The 17,543-nt window shown below is 44.1% G+C and overlaps 1 protein-coding gene across 1 annotated transcript; it reads left to right on the top strand.

Annotated features, from left to right (window-relative positions):
- Nucleotides 1–7,490: 7,490 nt before the first annotated feature.
- Nucleotides 7,491–14,848, top strand: HOXC13 (homeobox C13). The gene is made up of 2 exons (XM_060760872.2): nt 7,491–8,282; nt 13,345–14,848. Exons 1-2 carry the CDS (start codon nt 7,574–7,576, stop codon nt 13,599–13,601), a joined length of 966 nt encoding a protein of 321 aa, XP_060616855.2. The 5' UTR covers nt 7,491–7,573; the 3' UTR covers nt 13,602–14,848.
- The last annotated feature ends 2,695 nt before the right edge of the window (nt 14,849–17,543 follow it).

Here is a 17,543-nt window from a genome sequence, read left to right as displayed (position 1 = left end):
AAGGGAATAGACTCAAATATTGCAGTAGTTTAATTTCATGTTTTCCCCTCTCAATGCAATACTATATTGCGGTGGAAGTCTCATTTTTGTCCAAATCCTTCCACTGTTTAGAAATTTCTCTTATAGTAAACTGTAAAGGGGGGGGGGGGGAGAGAGACACTATACAATAAATATGCCCTCCCTACATATCACAATGAGTTTCCTTAATGTTAAATAATAATTATAATAATAATTTATTATAGACCACCCTCTCTTACCAAGGGGACTCAGGGCTGTTTACATACAAAAAAGGCAAGCATTAAATGCCCTAATATTCCTTAGATATCACAATGAGTTTCCTTAATGTTAAATAATAATAATAATAATAATAATAATTTATTATAGACCACCCTCTCTTACCAAGGGGACTCAGGGCGGTTTACATACAAAAAAGGCAAACATTAAATGCCCTAAACAAATACAAATACCTCAAAATAATACTAAATAATACAAAATCATGACCGTGAACTTTAATGAAATCTTTCTTTTCTTTAATGATGTGTTTTCCAATCAAACTAATTAAAAAAATCCCTTTTTATTCTCAAATCTGGAATAATGCCTGTTTCACCACTGACTTTCATTTGCCTTTGTCCTTTTCTCCTCATGGTTTGCAGTCTATTCTTGATAAGCCAAGTTTGAAAAATGTGTTCTTGTGCATCTATGTGTGCCTATTGAAACATAATCACCTCCTGACACAGAACTCGGCTGTTTCACTCCTCAACAGCTTTTAGGAAACTGTATAGCGTGGGAAGTGAAAATCTCACAATTTCATGGGTCTCCAGTCCCTTCCACATTATCTGCTTTGAACTGGAATATATGGCAGTATGGATGCAGATAATCTAGGTCCCTTCCACACAACTGAATAAAATCCCACATTATCTGCTTTGAAATGTAATATAGAGAGTGTGGACTCAGATAACCCAGTTCAAAGCCGATATTTTGGGATTTTCTGCCTTGATATTCTGGGTTATGTGGAAGGGTCCTCAGATAACCCAAGCCCCTTCCACACAGCTAAATAAAATCCTGCATTATCTGCTTTGAACTGGAATATATGTCAGTGTGGATTCAGATAACCCAGGACCCTTCCACAGAGCTGAATAAAATCCCACATTATCTGCTTTGAAATGGAATATAGACAATGTGGACTCAGATAACCCAGTTTAAAGCAGATATTGTGGGATTTTCTGCCTTGACATTCTGGGTTATGTGGAAAGGTCCTCAGATAACCCAAGCTCCTTCCACCCAGCTGAATAAAATCCTGCATTATCTGAACTGGAATATATGGCAGTGTAGACTCAGATAACCCAGTTCAAAGCAGATATTGTGGGATTTTCTGCCTTGATATTCTGGGTTATGTGGAAGGGCCCTCAGATAACCCAAGCCCTTTCCACACAGCTGAATAAAATCCTGCATTATCTGCTTTGAACTGGAATATATGGCAGTGTGAACTCAGATAACCCAGTTCAAAGCAGATATTGTAGAATTTTCTGCCTTGATATTCTGTGTGGAAGGGCCCTCCTTCTCATGAGCAGCTCCAACCCTGAGGGAAATGACGAGAGTAAGGTTTTTTGAACAGAAAGGGAACTAATTTGGGATAACTAAACAGAAGGTTGTTCTACCTATCCAGATGGAAGATTCCTCAGTTGCTGTGTCTTCGCGTGTTTCGTCCATTGTTCTCCAAGGAAGGTTCTGATTATAAAACAGGATGTCAATCCATCTGAAGCAGGAATTGAGGAAAAGGATGGAAGGCGCGTTCCTTATGGACAACCGCTACTACCACAGATATCTGAGGCTAACACATTCCAGGAAGTTACCTAAAATGCTGTTTCTCATTCTTCCTTTTGCATGGGGCTATGGCTAATAGATTGAATCACCGGGATTGTGGCAAACCAATCTGCAGGGTGTTCTTTCTTTGGCCGCAGACGGAGGCTTCCTTGTGCATTTTTAAGTTAATTAAAGCCAGCCGAATTGACTCGTGCTATCAATCCACCGCTCCATATCTTAGCCAGATCAGCTCGTTTAAATGAGATACCGCTAAGCCATTTATGAAATGAAAAGCTGCTTAAGACAAGGGCAGATAAATGGAGAGGAGGCCAGGCTCTGGAATAAGCCCCCAACCTTTGCTTAACCAAATGCTCGATTCTGTTCGCTTGGGTTTATTTATTTGGTCATTCCACCGTCCAAATTTAAAGCGAATGTTAATTTCTCGGAGCATGAAACGCGCAGATTTGTCTGACTTTTCTTAGGCATGCTTTGCCCCATTTTCCCCTCACCCACCTGCTCCACAATAAATAGAATTGTAAAATCCAAGTTTTAATTAAGTCTATATTTCATTGAAATAGGAATTGCAAATGGTCTTATATAAACCTGGGAAAGATCAGGCCTCTGGTGTTATTTACTACTTTTGTCCGCTTTGCTCAGGAAACACTCCTTTTTAAAAAAAAGTGAAGGGGGGAGAAAGAAAAGAAAGAAGTCTTAGGAAATGAAGCTATTTGCTCGGTACACGTTCAGATACATCCTTTTGCAGGCTTTCTGTGTCTATTCATCAGCCCCTGTGTTTCCAAACTAGGGGTCCTTGCACGCAGCCCTATATTCCAGAATATTAAGGCAGAAAATCCGACATTATCTGAGTGTGGACTGAGATAACCGAGTTCAAAGCAGATATTGGGGGATTTCCTGACTTGATATTCTGGGATATAGGGCTGTGTGGAAAGGCCCTAGGGCTCCTTCCACATAGCTGAATAAAATCCCACATTATCTGCTTTGAACTGGAATATAGACAGTGTGGACTCAGATAACCCAGTTCAAAGCAGATATTGTGGGATTTTCTGCCTGATATTCTGGGTTATGTGGAAGGGCCCTCAGATAAACCACACAGCTGGATAAAATCCTGCATTATCTGCTTTGAACTGGATTGTATAGCAGTGTGGACTCAAATAACCCAGTTCAAAGCAGATATTGTGGGTCATCTGCCTTGATATTCTGGGTTATATGGCTGTGTTGAAGGGCGATAGGAAACACTTCTACTTTGGTCCCTTCTACATATCCATATAACCCAGACTATCAAGGCAGAAAATCCCACATTTTCTGCTTTGAACTGGAATATATGGCAGTGTGGACTCAGTTCAAAGCAAATATTGTGTTATTCTGCCTTGATATTCTGTGTGATATGGCTATGTGGAAGGGCCCTCTGACTCTCCAGTTGTAAACCATTCCTTCCCACAGCTAACCCCCCCCCCCCGTTAGTTTTTAAAATATAAAACCCTCTTGTGAATATGGGAAACAATGTTTAGTTAGACGGCAATAAGATATGGGTCTAGATTTTTCCATGAGTTTTCTCAGGCTGTTGCAGCAAAAAAAAAAAAAAGTTTTGTGATACCTTTCATTTGGGAAAAATCCTCCGAAGATTTTAGCACATTTTCTCAGATGCATTGAGGTCTTCCCCAGCAGACCAACATTCACATCCAAACACAATAGTGAGACATGAGACATGTACCATACAGTCAAAATCACAGATAGATGCCTATATTGCCAGCGTTCCTTGTTTGATACAGTCAATTGCCCCTATATTGTCCATCCCAAGGCTTTTTAAAAAACAAATGATGTATGCTTCTTTCTGGATCACAGTTCAGTGGGATGAACTGCCTTGTTTAAAATATGGTCGATTTCTCCCACCACTAAACTAAAAAAATAATGCTTTCCTCATGGGTGGAGGTAAGAATGGCTTTTAAAATGATTTCCCCCAGAAAACATCACCCTTCATACCTTTCCTTGTAATGGCCGCCCCTTCAGACTCAAAGGCGTCCCATCCCCTTTAGACTCTACATGTGAACTTCATTCTTTTCGGTCTAGACACTAATTGGGAGCCGGTTGGTCTATTTTGTCTATTTTGCCTTGACCTTGGACTTCGGCTGGTTCAGTTGCAGTGGCCGGAAAAGTGTAAGCCACACTTGCATTTTGGGGTCCCTTTCTTTACTTTCCAAAGAAAAGGGTTTCTAGTAGAAAGGGGGATTTTCTCTCAAGACTCAGATCCTGAAATTCTTTTCTGTTGGGGTCTTAGAGTAATTTTGTAATTTCTCTGTGACTGTTGCGTTTTGCTGGTGGGCAAGAGGTAGTGAGCTCGAAGGTGGACAATGCTACCGAAAATCGCCTCCATCTATGGCTGGCAACTTCAGAGGATCAGAAGTAAAGCAAATGGGGTGTGTGTGTGTGTGTGTGTATATATATATATATATATATATATATATATATATAATCTTCAGAAGATCTGATAGTAGTAAAGAAAGTTGATTCCCCCCCTCTATATGTGTGTGTGTGTGTGTATAATCAGTATGTTTGTGTGTGTGTGTGTGTGTGTGTGTGTGTGTGTGTGTGTGTGTATATATATATTAGCAAATACTTCAGAAAAATCTATACACAGACATATATATTGATTTATTTTCTGAAGTATTGCTAATACACATACACACACATATACACACATATAGGGAGATAGAGAGTTTTCTGAAGTATATCTAGATTTAATGTATTGTCGAATGCTTTCACCGCCGGAATCACTGGGTTGTTGTAGGTTTTTTTCGGGCTATATGGCCGTGTTCTAGTGGCATTCTCTCCTGACGTTTCGCCTGCATCTATGGCAAGCACCCTCAGAGGTTGTGAGATCAGGAGAGAATGCCTCTAGAACATGGCCATATAGCCCGAAAAAAACCTATAACAGCCCAGTATCTAGATTTATTTTCTGAAGTATTGCTAATATACACACACACACATATATACGGATTATATATATATATATAGAGAGAGAGAGAGAGAGAGAGAGAGAGATTTTCTGAAATATATTTAAATTTATTTTCTGAAGTATTGCTAATTTTCCTGAAAAGTTTATTACAATAGGCAGTTCATCCTGCAATGGGTGGAGATTTTCTTTCCCCTCTTATGAACAAACCTTGGTTCCACCCTTTATTGAGAGCAGCGTGAATTGTGGTTTCCTCTTGTCCCGTCACGGAACCATGAATATGGACTTTCAATCCAGATACCTGATAACTTTTGTCAAGTGATCAATACCAAAGGGAGTTGGAAGGAGCGCGAAGCTAGATTCTGGGGTGAAGAGGACCTTTGAAAGACTGGTTGCAGTAGGATTTCAAGAGAACCGAAGCAGAAATCCTCACCCACGCTAATCTTGAATTGAGTAGGACCATCTTCCAAGTAATCGTCAACAATATCTTGCGAGTGGGATTACAGTTGTGTCTATGGGCAAGATGTAAGCTAGCAAGTCCTTCCTATTGTAGTCCTTCTTTTCCTCCTCCAACACACCACCATCTCCTTGTTTGACTACATTTATCATGTTATCCTTGATGATGCAGGATTGGGGAAAGAGAAAATCAGAAAATCTAAACAATTTTCCAGTTGGTGCTTTCGAGTTAAATTTCGCGTGCTTTCAAAGGCATCCATCTGCATCAAACCAGGAATGGTCAGGGAAAAATATTTTAGAAGTGGGTTCTTTAGTCACTGAGGAAGTAGGTAAATAAATGAGAGGCTCTCATCCACATGTAGTGACCGTGTGTGTGTGTGTGTGTGTACATATATGTGTACCGGGACTATCAATCTTCGGCAGACTAGTTCACAATTCTTCTATTTCATCTATGTAATTATATCCCATCCATCTCGGATCCTGTTTACGTGGTATAAAGCCGGTCGCATTTATTTTCTTTTACACAGACACAAATCAACATTGAGACCATTAGATCTAACTCACCCAGCCTTTCAAGAGCAGACATGGTTGCTGCCATATTTACTACTGGGGGATTAAACATTAATAACACAATATCATAATATAATCACAACCAGTCCTTTTAAAACATCCCCAGTTGTCTGAGCACGAAAGATTAAGCATTATTGGGTTGGACTCATGCAAGGAACAAACCCTATAAAAACACTCAAACGTTTTGGAAGCATCTATTATATTCTTGCAATGTGGCCGGCATTTCTTTCTTCCTCCCCTTCCATTCCTTCCTTGCTTCCCAGATGCTTTTATTCCTTCTTGCCCTAATAACAACAACCTGGTGGGCAAATGATTTTTTTAAAGAGAGAATTTTAAAAAAATTATTGCAAGAAGCCAGATAGTGGTGAAGAACTGTACACACCTCATCCTATGAAAATAATAATAAAGAACCCCTTCAACACAATATTATCTGACACGTGTCGTCTGTCCTTGTGTTTTAACACCATAAGGTGAAATATTTCAAATTCTTCCTGCTGGGAAAAGTAAGATACCTTTAAAACTATCAACAGCAATTCCATAGAGTAAATGTATCCGCTGATTACATACACAAATTATACATGCACACACACACACACACACACATATATATATATGTATATATATATGCAAAGTGATATTAATCTCTTCGCTCCCCCTCAAGACTGAAAGAGGCTGAGAGAAAATCAATTTCCCGGGCGATAAACGTCTGGATTCCTTGATTCCCGTAAGATCCAATAGCTGATTCCCAGAAACAGACGGTGAGGAAGGGAGGGAGGCAAAGAGGGAAGCATAACAAGCCTTAAGCATCCAAACAAAAAAGACCTCTCCATCCGCTAGGACAACAGAGAGAGACCGAGAAACAAGCGCAGGTGCTGTAGTCCCTATTTCTGACCTCAAGAGTCATCTAATATAATCTATCCTTTGAGCTTTCCTTACCAGGTTATACATTTCTCCTTTACCACAGAGCTTCTAGTTGTCCTTCATATCATTCTGCTTAATACATCAGATATAAGGTATTCCTTTCAGACCCAGTCCTCCATCAATCCTTTGGCAGGTCATCTATCTATCTATCTATCTATCTATCTATCTATTTATCTATATTCTTCTATATTCCACAGATATATATATCCCACTTGCCTAGGTTCCAATATACCTCGGTTCCAATATACCTTGCTTAGGTTCCAATATACCTCACAACCTCTGAGGATGCCTGCCATAGATGTGGGAAAAACATTAGGAGAGAATGCTTCTGGAACATGGCCATACAGCCCGGAAAACTCACAGCAACCCATCTTCTGAGCAATGCCATGTTACTTGACAAAAGAGCGAAACCATTCCATCCCTAATGTAATATGTAATACTGAGCATTTTTCCTTCGGCTCCTTTGTGTCGGCCAAATATGAAGCGCCCCACCTTGCCCTTATTTATTTCCTCGCACGCTTGACAATCAGTGGGGTGGAGGAGGGGGGCCTCCCGTCGCCTTTAAGGATTTTTGTTTTTGTCGCGGGGCGGCAGCCAATGGGAGCGCTCCGTCCTCTTCCCGAAGCCGAGGGAAGCCCCCTCATTGGCCGGCGCGGGGTCACGTGCCGGGGCTCGGCTGCGGCGAGAAGCGCCTCTAGACGGGTCACGTGGCCCGGCGGATTTCTTAATGAACCGGCCCCTATCGCGCCGGGCTCTTGTGCGCATGCCCGGGCGTCAACAATATGTTGGGGAAATTAGGTGTCTCCTCTCTTTGGGAAGGCGAGTTTTAAAAAGCTCGGCGCAGACCATGCTATGACGACTTCCCTGATCTTGCATCCACGCTGGGCGGAGACCTTCATGTACGTCTACGAGGAGACCCCGAATGAGAGCAGCCCCAACAAGATCCCAGCCACCGCCGCCGCCGCCATGGAAGGGCTCGCGGGGAATTGCCCGGCCAGCCATTGCCGGGACCTGATCGCCCACCCGGCCCTGGGACGACACTCCAGTGGGCTCGGCGGCCACCAGGGCTCGGTCTACACGGAGATCCCGGCGCCCGACGCCGCCCGACAGTGCCCGCCGCCGCCTCCTCCGCCGCCGCCTCCTCCCGCCGCCTCCAGCGGACCCCTGGGCTACGGCTACCCCTTCGGAGGCAGCTACTACGGGTGCCGCTTGTCCCACGCCCACAACGTCAACTTGCAGCAGAAGCCTTGCTCCTACCACCCGGCTGCAGCTGAGAAATACCCCCCGGAGCCCAGCGGCTCCCTCCCCAGCGAAGAACTCTCCTCCCGGGCCAAAGAGTTTGCCTTTTACCCGAGCTTTGCCAGCTCCTACCAAGCCGTCCCGGGCTATTTGGACGTATCCGTGGTGCCCGGGATCAGCGGCCACCCGGAGCCCCGGCACGACGCGCTGCTGCCCATGGACGGCTACCAGCACTGGGCGCTCTCCAACGGGTGGGACGGGCAGGTCTATTGCTCCAAGGAGCAGCCCCAGTCCGGACACCTCTGGAAGTCACCGTTCCCAGGTAGGGCTGCCTCGCACTCTCGAGCCATCGCGCTCCTTCCCGGAATCCCCCCCCCCCTTCCCGCTGCCTCCCTCCCTCTCTCTCTCTCTCTTCCTCTGCTCCCTATGTTGCATGTTAACCCAGGTGATTTGGAGGCTCTTGCACGGGCACGCAGGAGGCGAAGAAGCCAGCGGGTTGGAAATCCGGCTCCGTGCCTGCGAGCTCCGAGGTGCTGCTTTCACACTGCGTGCCAATGAATGTCTGTGCCTGTTTTGAGCACCACCACCCCCCTCCTTCCCTCACGCAACTGGATTCCTAACTTCTGCTTACATCCATCTCGAACATTTGAATATTATAAACCACATAGATCTCATTACTTCGAGTTACTCTTTTTTTCTGGCTAAATCTACCCTGCCAAATAATGCCAGATAGATAGGTATGTAGGTAGGTAGATAGGCAGGCAGGCAGGCTGGCAGGCAGGCAGACATAATCAATAATCACCCGAGTTACCCTTTCCCTGGTTGTATCTACCCTGCCAAATAATTGGATGGATGGGTGGGTGGGTGGGTGGATGGATAGATAGATAGATAGATAGATCATCAATCATAACCCGAGTTACCCTTTCTCTGGCTGGATCTACCATGCCAAATAATGCCATAGATAGATAGATAATCATTACCTCGAATTATTCTCTCTCTCTGGCTGGATGTACCTTGCCAAATAATGCCATACATAGATACATAGGTACATAGATACATAAATAGATAGATAGATAGATAGATAATCATTAGCCCGAGTTACCCTTTCTCTGGCTGAATCTACCCTGCCAAATGCCATTTGAGAGCCATATAATGCAGTTCAAACTCCATTAAATGGGCAACTACATTATACCATGTATGGCCCTTTCTGCACTGCCATCTAAAATCCAGATTATCTGCTCTGAGCTAGATTATATGACAGTATAGACTCGTATAATCCACTTCGAAGCAGACAACCTGGATTGTCTGCTCTGATCACCTGGATTCTATGGCAGTGTAGACCCAGCCTAAACCATGCAGTTCAAGCTGCATTATTTGGCCAGTGTAGATCCTCTTGTTTTCCTCCCACCTTCTGCTCCCTCTTTTGCTCTCTCTCTCTTCTAGAAAGGCTAGGCTGTTATTTTTTTCCGGAAAGGGACAGTAAATCATATTGCAATTACAGAAGTAGCTGTCAAGTGACATGAATCTTACAAATGAATCTTGTAAGGGGAGCGAAAGGGGGGAACGAGAGCGATGCTTTTGCCTCTGGTTAGAAATCTGGCCTGAGTGACAGGCGGCGAGGAGGGACCTGCAAGCTGGGGGCGCTTCGGGATGGGCTTATCGGGAGGGAGGGGGAGAGAGAGATGGAAAACCCAGGCCGACTCCTTTGCTCTTGAGGTCCCCACCTTGCCATCAATATACAGGCCCTTCTTTCATGGCGGAGGGAATAGGAGCGGAGAGGCTGAGGCTGAGAAGAAAAAGAGGCTGGGTTGGGAGGGAAGAAAGGAAGGGGTGGGTGAGAATCAAGGCAGAGCAAAGCAGGCATTTATCGCGGGGATGCCCGTTCAAGAGAAGACTCAGCTTGCCAACAAAGCCTGCTCGGAGCGAGCGTTGCATGATGGGGGTTTTCCTCCCTTCCTGTAAGGAACGAGAAACCCGAGTTGAGTGCGGAAGGAAAGAGAAGGCCTTATCTAGCCTTGCTGTTCTTTCAGCCTCATGTATTGGCAGGGGTTGCGTTGCGGGGTGTCGGTGAAGAGCTAAAAAGACCCCCCTCTCCTTGTTTGCTTTTTAAAGAATGTCTCGAGGAAGCCTTGGTGAGATGGAAGGTGGAGAGGCAAGCCTTAGAGCGAGTGATGTGAGAATGAATGCAGGTTTCCCCATCTGTGTTCCTTTCTTTCTCTGAGATTGGAAGGACTCTTCCATCCACTTATTGTTGAAGGCTTTCATGGCCAGAATCACTGGGTTGTTGTGAGTTTTCCGGGCAGTATGGCCATGTTCCAGAACATGGAAAATGGCCATACAGCCCAGAAAAACCACAACAGCCCAATCTTCCATCCGCTGCTGTGGTTCCCAAAAGCAAAGTGGAGAGCTCAAAGGAAAGACTCTCACCTCCTTTCAGCCTCCATTCTCCTGAAACATTATTGGAGGGGGGTGGGACTCCAAGGCACTGAGCTGTTTGTGTGTGTGTGTGTTTGTATGTGCGTGTAACACTTTGCTTTCATTACCCCCAAAGACTCCATTGAAATAATAGGTAGAGAGATATTTTCTAGGAACTCTGAGAAAAAGTAAGAATCCTCCCTCTCCCCAGAAATAGCAAGATCTATTTTTTAAACAAAAAGAAAAACACAAACACCCATCAATAATAAATAACCCTGTCGCTGGGTTGTTGTAGGTTTTTTCGGGCTATATGACCATGCTCTAGAGGCATTCTCTCCTGACGTTTCGCCTGCATCTATAGCAAGCATCCTCAGAGGTAGTGAGGTCACCCTGTCGCTGATTGAAGGCTTTCTTTGTCATAAGCGAGTGGTTCATCTACTACAGGGGCTTGTAGCACCTTAAATAGACCTTAGTAGCCAGCTTGGTTTGGCTTGAACTTCGGAGGAGTGCAACCCACTATTTCAGTTGAGGGCAAATGAAACCGTTGGTCTTTAAGATCTTTTAGGATTTTTCTTTGTTAATTGTTGCAACCACAGTTCGAGAGGACAAAGGCCATCTAGTCCCCATTAAGAGTGGTTCAGTTTTGTCGAAGGCTTTCATGGCCGGAATCACTGGGTTGTTGTAGGTTTTTTCGGGCTATATGGCCATGTTCTAGAGGCATTTTCTCCTGAGGATGCTTACCATAGATGCAGGCGAAGCGTCAGGAAAAAAAATGCCTCTAGAACATGTCCATATATCCCGAAAAAAACTACAACAACCAAGAGTGACTCTTCTCTTCTCCATCATGGAGAAATATTCAGATAGGTTTCTGCTGTGCTTCGGCAGGAATCCCCCCCCCCAAAAAAAAAAATCCCTCCCCATCCCTTTGACCCTTTCATTTCAGACTTTCCCTGACTATAGTTCGGGCAATGCAAAGCAGCTGTGGGATCTTATCCCGCCGTAAGACTCCTAATAAGCCTTCAAGAGAAAGATAAAGAAAGGAGTCCGGTGTTTTGGGGGGGAGGTGAGGGAGAAAGAGAGGTTGATGGCTAAGTGATTACAGTTAATCCTGACGAATTGGCAACAGGGCAGCCTTTGCAGGAGATGCTATTAAGGAGGAGACTGCATGCATGAAGGCATAATGAGGATCATTGAGCCCCACTGCCTTCTAGACTAGGCGAGGTGCTGCCCATTTCCCAACAGCGTGGGAATCGCTGGAGAAAGCACAAAGCCTTCGACACAACCGTGGCCTGGTTTGGTCTTCTTGGTAGTGTAGCTCTCCTGAGCAGCAAAGGATGTGGACAAGAGAGGAAGGGAGAGACGGTGCAGGTCCCTCAAGCTCACAGATGGCTCTTGAGCTGCATAGATCCTAGAACTAAGCATCTGGAGAGAGAAAGGGAGGAGGAGAAAGAGGTCTCCTGGAACCAACCCAGTTCACGAGGTCTCTCTAAAAGCGACCGCTTCAACATTCACTGGATGCTTAGAAGGGGAGTGATGGGCTGGAGGATAGGGGCTGTCTCCGTTAAAAAACGAGAAGGGGGGTGGGGGAGAATCACTAATTTTGGAGCCAACTCCCAAATTTCTAATTTCGGCTGCCCTCTTTGCTAAATGCCTTTTCCTTGACTTGCTGGGCTTTCTTTGTCTCGGATCAGTCTCGCCCAGAATAGCAGCACCCCTTCACGCCTCCCCTGCTAATATATTAATACTGGCTGGAGAAGACCACTCCACCCTTGCACAGCCCCAACCACGTCTTGCTTGCCCCTTACCCCTTTATTTCTCTCCTTAGTCTCTCATTCTATCTTCCTCTCTTTTTCTTCCCCCATCCACATTTCCATTTCTTCTCCTTTTTCCTCCCCTTCGCATCCTCCCCATAGGCTACTTTTTTCTTGCTCTGTAATGTCTGGAAGAGACATTGTCCATCTAGTTACAAGATGCTGTTTAATATAATAGACATCTTTCTTTCTTTCCTCCCTTCCCTCTCTTCTTCCTTTCTTTCTCAATCTCTCTTCCGTTTCTGCCTCCTTACTCTCTCCGTCTCCTTCTCTTCTCCTTCCTTTCTCTCATCTTTTTCATTTATACTTTCTTTCCTTCCTTTTTTCCTCCATCTTTATTTTTCTTTTTCTTTCCTCCTCTCTTTTTCTCTTTCTTCCTCAATCTCTCATGTTTTCCTCTTTCTCTCCCCTTGCTTCTCCGGTCTTTCCCTCTTTCTCTCCTGCTTCTATTTTCTTCTGTTTCCTCAATATCTCATCCTTTTTCTCTTTCTGTTCTCTTTTCAATCCTTTCTTCTGCCTCCCTTCTCTTCTTCCTCCTCAACCTCTCTTGCTTTTTTCTCTTTCTGTTTTCCTCTTTCTCTCCCTCTCCATCTATCTCTCTCCTGCCTCTCTTCTTCCTTCACTCCTTCCTCTATCTCCCCTTTCCTTTTTCTGTTCTCTTTTCTGCCTTTTTTCTCTCCACTTCTTCCTTTCTTCCTCCCTCCCTCAATCTCTCTTCCTTTTTCTCTTTCTGTTCTCTTCTCTGTTTCCTCTCTTCACTTCTGCTTCCTCCCTCAATATCTCTCCCTTTTTCTTTTTCTGTTTTATGTCATCTCTCTCTCTACTTCTCCTCCCTTCTTCCTTCCTTCCTTCCTTCCTTCCTTCCTCAATCTTTCCTCCTTTTTCTGTTCGCTTTTCTCTCGCCATTTCTTTCTTCATTCTTTAATCTCTCTTCCTTTTTCCTCTTTCTGTCCTTTTTCCTGTTCTCTCTTTCTTTCTCCATTTCTTCCTTCCGCCTTCAATCTCTCTCCCCTTTTCTCTTTCTGATCTCTTTTCTGTCCTTTCTCTCTTATTTCCGCCCATTTTTTTCTCTTCTTCTGTGCTTCTCCGTCCTTTCTCTCCTCCTCTTCTCTCACTCTCTCTTCCTTCTTTTCTTTCCTCTTCTCCTCATCGTTTCAGATGTGGTCCCTCTTCAACCAGAAGTGAGCAGCTACCGTAGGGGTCGAAAGAAAAGAGTCCCCTACACGAAAATCCAGCTGAAAGAACTAGAGAAAGAGTACGCCGCCAGCAAGTTCATTACCAAAGAGAAGCGACGACGGATCTCGGCTACCACTAACCTTTCAGAGCGCCAGGTCACCATTTGGTTTCAGAACCGGAGGGTGAAGGAGAAGAAGGTGGTTAGTAAATCTAAAGCACCTCACCTGCACGCCACCTGACCCAGCCCGCCTTCAAAGGGCAAAAAAAATATTAAAAAGCCAGAACAAACAAGCCCAAGTCTAGAGAAGCCGCCGACACTCTCAGCACCACTTCCGCCAACTAAGCGGGCACAGGACAGAATCAAAGACACCTATTTATTGGGTCCATTTGTATAAAAATAATCCAGCCAGGCACCGGGACTCTTTAATTTGATTATTTAAAGGGAAAACACCTCCAAAGAGGCGGCCAGGGATCGCAACCGCCCTCTTTGGGTTTCCTTCTGTCTTCTTCTTCTTCTGTCTTTAACTGTGAATGCAGCCGCCCTTCTTAAACAGCAGTTTGGATATGATTTTTCAAGATGCACATTGGACAAATAGAAGGGAGGGAAAAGGGGGGATACAAATAAGTCAGTTTCCTATCAGGGGTGGTTGAATATTATGTTGTAGATAGTCCTCCCCTTCCCCCTCCTTTCTCTTTCTTTGGCTGTTTTTTTTTAAATTGAATATATGTATATATAAATATAAATATATATATGGGGGACTTTTTCAAAGCGGTTCCGGTTCTGGTAAAGATACCATAATTATTTGTTTATTTCTTTAAGAGGGACCCAAAGCAAAGTTTAGGAGCGGAGGAAAAAGAAATAAGAAAGAGAGAAATAAGGCTGCTACCCTGAATGTGTTGCTGTTAATGTCCCCTCCTCTCTGATTTTAGCCTGGTATTGCTCCAATAAGTTTGTGTCCCTCCTGAATTTAAAAGGGACTGGTGGAAAGGCAGCCACTCCCAAGACTGCTTGGGTTGTAAAGCAAGACATTCAAACGGGGTTTTCCAAAATCCTTAATTGACCTGAATGCGATTTAAAATCCCTTCCCTTTTTTTTTTGGCCTAATCGTAGCCTTGTTCTTTTTTAATTTGCTGGAAGATGTTCTCAGCCGGGTTTGATTTCTCCTTAATTTTTTATTAGAATTGTTGTTGCTGTTGTTGTTGTTCTGGTGCGTTTGTTTTCCCCGCTACCAAACTGGAATATTTCTTTCTCTGTGGACATTGCGGGAGGGAAAGGCGAAACGTCGCTCTGTTGTTGATTTTTTTGTTTCTTGGGCAATGCCCCCCTTTCTATATACATTCAAATCAGGAAGAGCCCTAGGTGTTCTTTCGCGATGTTAAAGCGGCCTTTTTTTAAAAAAGAGAGAACAAAATTGTCTTGTCTATGTATATAATGTGGTGTCCGAATGATATGTACTGAATGCAGAATACATTTCTTAAAAATAAATCTTTCTCTTTCTTTACTCCTCCCCCCACCCCCCACTTCCCAAACACACATTTTATTTTTCCTGATTTGGGAAACCATATGACCTAATGACTTTACTTCTGAATGCTAATAGTAAAATAATAATAATAATAATAATAATAATTAATGATATAATAATAATAATAATAATAATAATAATTTTCCTGCCTCCATCCAGACGGGGAACAAAACTACTTGGAAAGAAAATATTCTATTTCTGAAGGCCCTTCCACACAGGCCCTATATCCCAGGATTTGATCCCAGATTTTCTGCTTTAACCTGGATTATATGAGTCCATACTGGGATAAACAGAAAATCTGGGATCCGAACCTGGGATATAGGACTATTTGGATGGCCCTGAGTCCTTTCCAAGGTGCACGTCTATACGGACCTCATCTTCAAGTCTATGCGGACCTAATCCTCAATCTAATCTGAATGGAGCGAAAGAGAAAGGAAAGACCCTACTCTATTGGAATCTATGGGATTCCTCCATAGGTTTTCACGCAGGCGGGGACTTTTTCTTTCTTCGGATGTTTTAGGGATGGAGATAGGTAAAAACTCCCCTCCTGACCAGCCCTGGCATTGGAGGATACTGGCATAAGGCTAATTCTTGAATGGAGGAATAAAAAACTCGAGAGGTTATTGGGGTGTCTGTGCTTGTATAGGGCAGTACTGCCTACTGAGAGTAAGCTGCTTTGAAATCCTTTGAGGGCTTCTCCAAGTCAACAATGTAAGAGAGGGAAAGTAGGTACAAAAGGAGGAAATAGGTGAATTTCAAGCCGAGTTTGGACTGGCCATTTCACTTCTCATCTCTCCGCGGAAGATTCCTCCTTGAAGGATCTTGCAATGTTCCTCTTTCTATCTATATCCCATTTTCCGAAACAGGTTTGGGAGGCTTGAGGATTATCAGGCCCCTTCCACACAGCTGAATAAAATCCCACAATATCTGCTTTGAACTGGAATAGTGTGGACTCGGATAACCCAGTTCAAAGTAGATATTGTGGGATTTTGTGCCTTGATATTCTGGGTAATGGGGCTGTACGGAAGGGCCTTCAGTCTCGCAGTACATTTATGCGGACCTAGGGTTTTCTTAGGCACAGAAGTAAATGGTGGGTTTTGTTTTTTTTTCAATGTATTGTGGAAGGCTTTCATGGCCGGAATCACTGGGTTGCTGTAGGTTTTTTCGGGCTATATGGCCATGGTCTACTGACATTTCGCCTGCATCTATGGCAAGCATCCTCAGATATATTTCAGTTCCTTCTTCTGAAATATATCCAATAGCACCCGGTATTCCATAGCGGTCACCTATCTGAGGTTTCCTATCCAAGTACTAACCAACATAGTTTCTATGATCAGGCGGAATGTGTTGCGTTTAGGGTATTTAGCCCTTCAAGGGCAACCCTCCATGCTTTTATTTGGGAATAACTCCTCCCAAGGAGCTCTGTGGACCTTCTTTTGGAGGGCCCTTCAAGACAGGCCCTATATCCCAGGGTCTGATCCCAGGTTTTCTATTTATCCCAGATTCTTTGGCAATGCAGACTCATATAATCCAGTTTAAACCTGGGATCAGATCCTGGGATATAGGGCCTGTCTGGAAGGGCCCCGAGTCAGCACCCCAGAAGCCCGCTTTCAATGTCCTGGTCCCAATCCTCACCCCTTGCATTCCCTGCTCCTGTCTATGAAATAATACTACCAGGCCTAGAGTATCTTTTATTTTGTTTATCTAGAAGATGTTAAAGACCTGGCCTTCAGAAGCAAGTGAACTTTGCCAGATTTCCTCCTGGGTAGGCACACAGATTAGGCGAGAGGTGGATCCAAGGGCTTTGTTTGCTTGGGCGAGCGCTGGTATTCATATTTTCTCCCACGAAACCCGTCTTAAACCTGTCAGCGGCCAAAGCCTTTTGGACCGGCGCTGGGCAAACTGGCCTTGGTACACTGTGGAGTCATGGAGGCCCAGCACAACCGGTCCGGAGAGCCCACGGCCCTCTGCGAGTGGGCAAATACAGGCGGAGAGGCTGAGGCCGGGCACTCTCTGATCCCTATCTTGAAGCTGGTGTGGCACTTTTCTTCTGCCCCATCGCCTACATCTTCCTGAGCTGTCCACAATCCGGTAGGCATTTTCCAATTCCTTTAAACTCTTAAAAATATGGATCTTCGGGTCTTTTTTCGCCTAACTCAGCCGGATTGTCTACAACAGTGATGCAAAGAATTCCAAGCACAACAGCTAACTTATGAAACCCCAGGAACCCAAGCCTAAACCTGTTATATGTCTACATCTATGGATGGATCTATACATCTATATATTGCAGATTAAGAATGCACGTTAACTATATAACACGATTTTTGTTCCTGGGTTATAAATGTCATTTTCTAATTGGTTCTATCATAAAAACACCAAAACAGTTGATTAAATTGCAAAATTTTGTTTTTTTGCGGGACATCCTGCAGCAAATTTTGCTATAGTTTTTCAGTGAATACCTCATGAATCTCAATCAGTTCAACATAGTTTGTGGCAGCCACAAAAGCAAAGTTTCTGGAGTAGAAAAACTACTTTCAAGGTAATTACCGCACAATTAAATAGGAATAACACTTTCAAACCAGGAACAGAAATGTTTCCAAATTTTGTACCATAGTGTTATATGGCAATGTGGATTCACACAATTCAGTTCAATGCAGA

The sequence above is a fragment of the Anolis sagrei genome, chromosome 2 (genome assembly GCF_037176765.1).
Source record: "Anolis sagrei isolate rAnoSag1 chromosome 2, rAnoSag1.mat, whole genome shotgun sequence".
In the NCBI taxonomy this organism is placed as follows: Eukaryota; Metazoa; Chordata; class Lepidosauria; order Squamata; family Dactyloidae; genus Anolis; species Anolis sagrei.
This window is presented reverse-complemented; position numbering and strand designations above follow the sequence as displayed.

Excerpts from the sequence above, each read along its gene's own strand:
- HOXC13 (XM_060760872.2), top strand. The coding sequence starts at position 7,574 with ATGACGACTTCCCTGATCTTGCATCCACGCTGGGCGGAGACCTTCATG. Across the intron at positions 8,283-13,344 it reads CTGGAAGTCACCGTTCCCAG|ATGTGGTCCCTCTTCAACCA; the intron begins GTAGGGCTGCCT and ends TCATCGTTTCAG.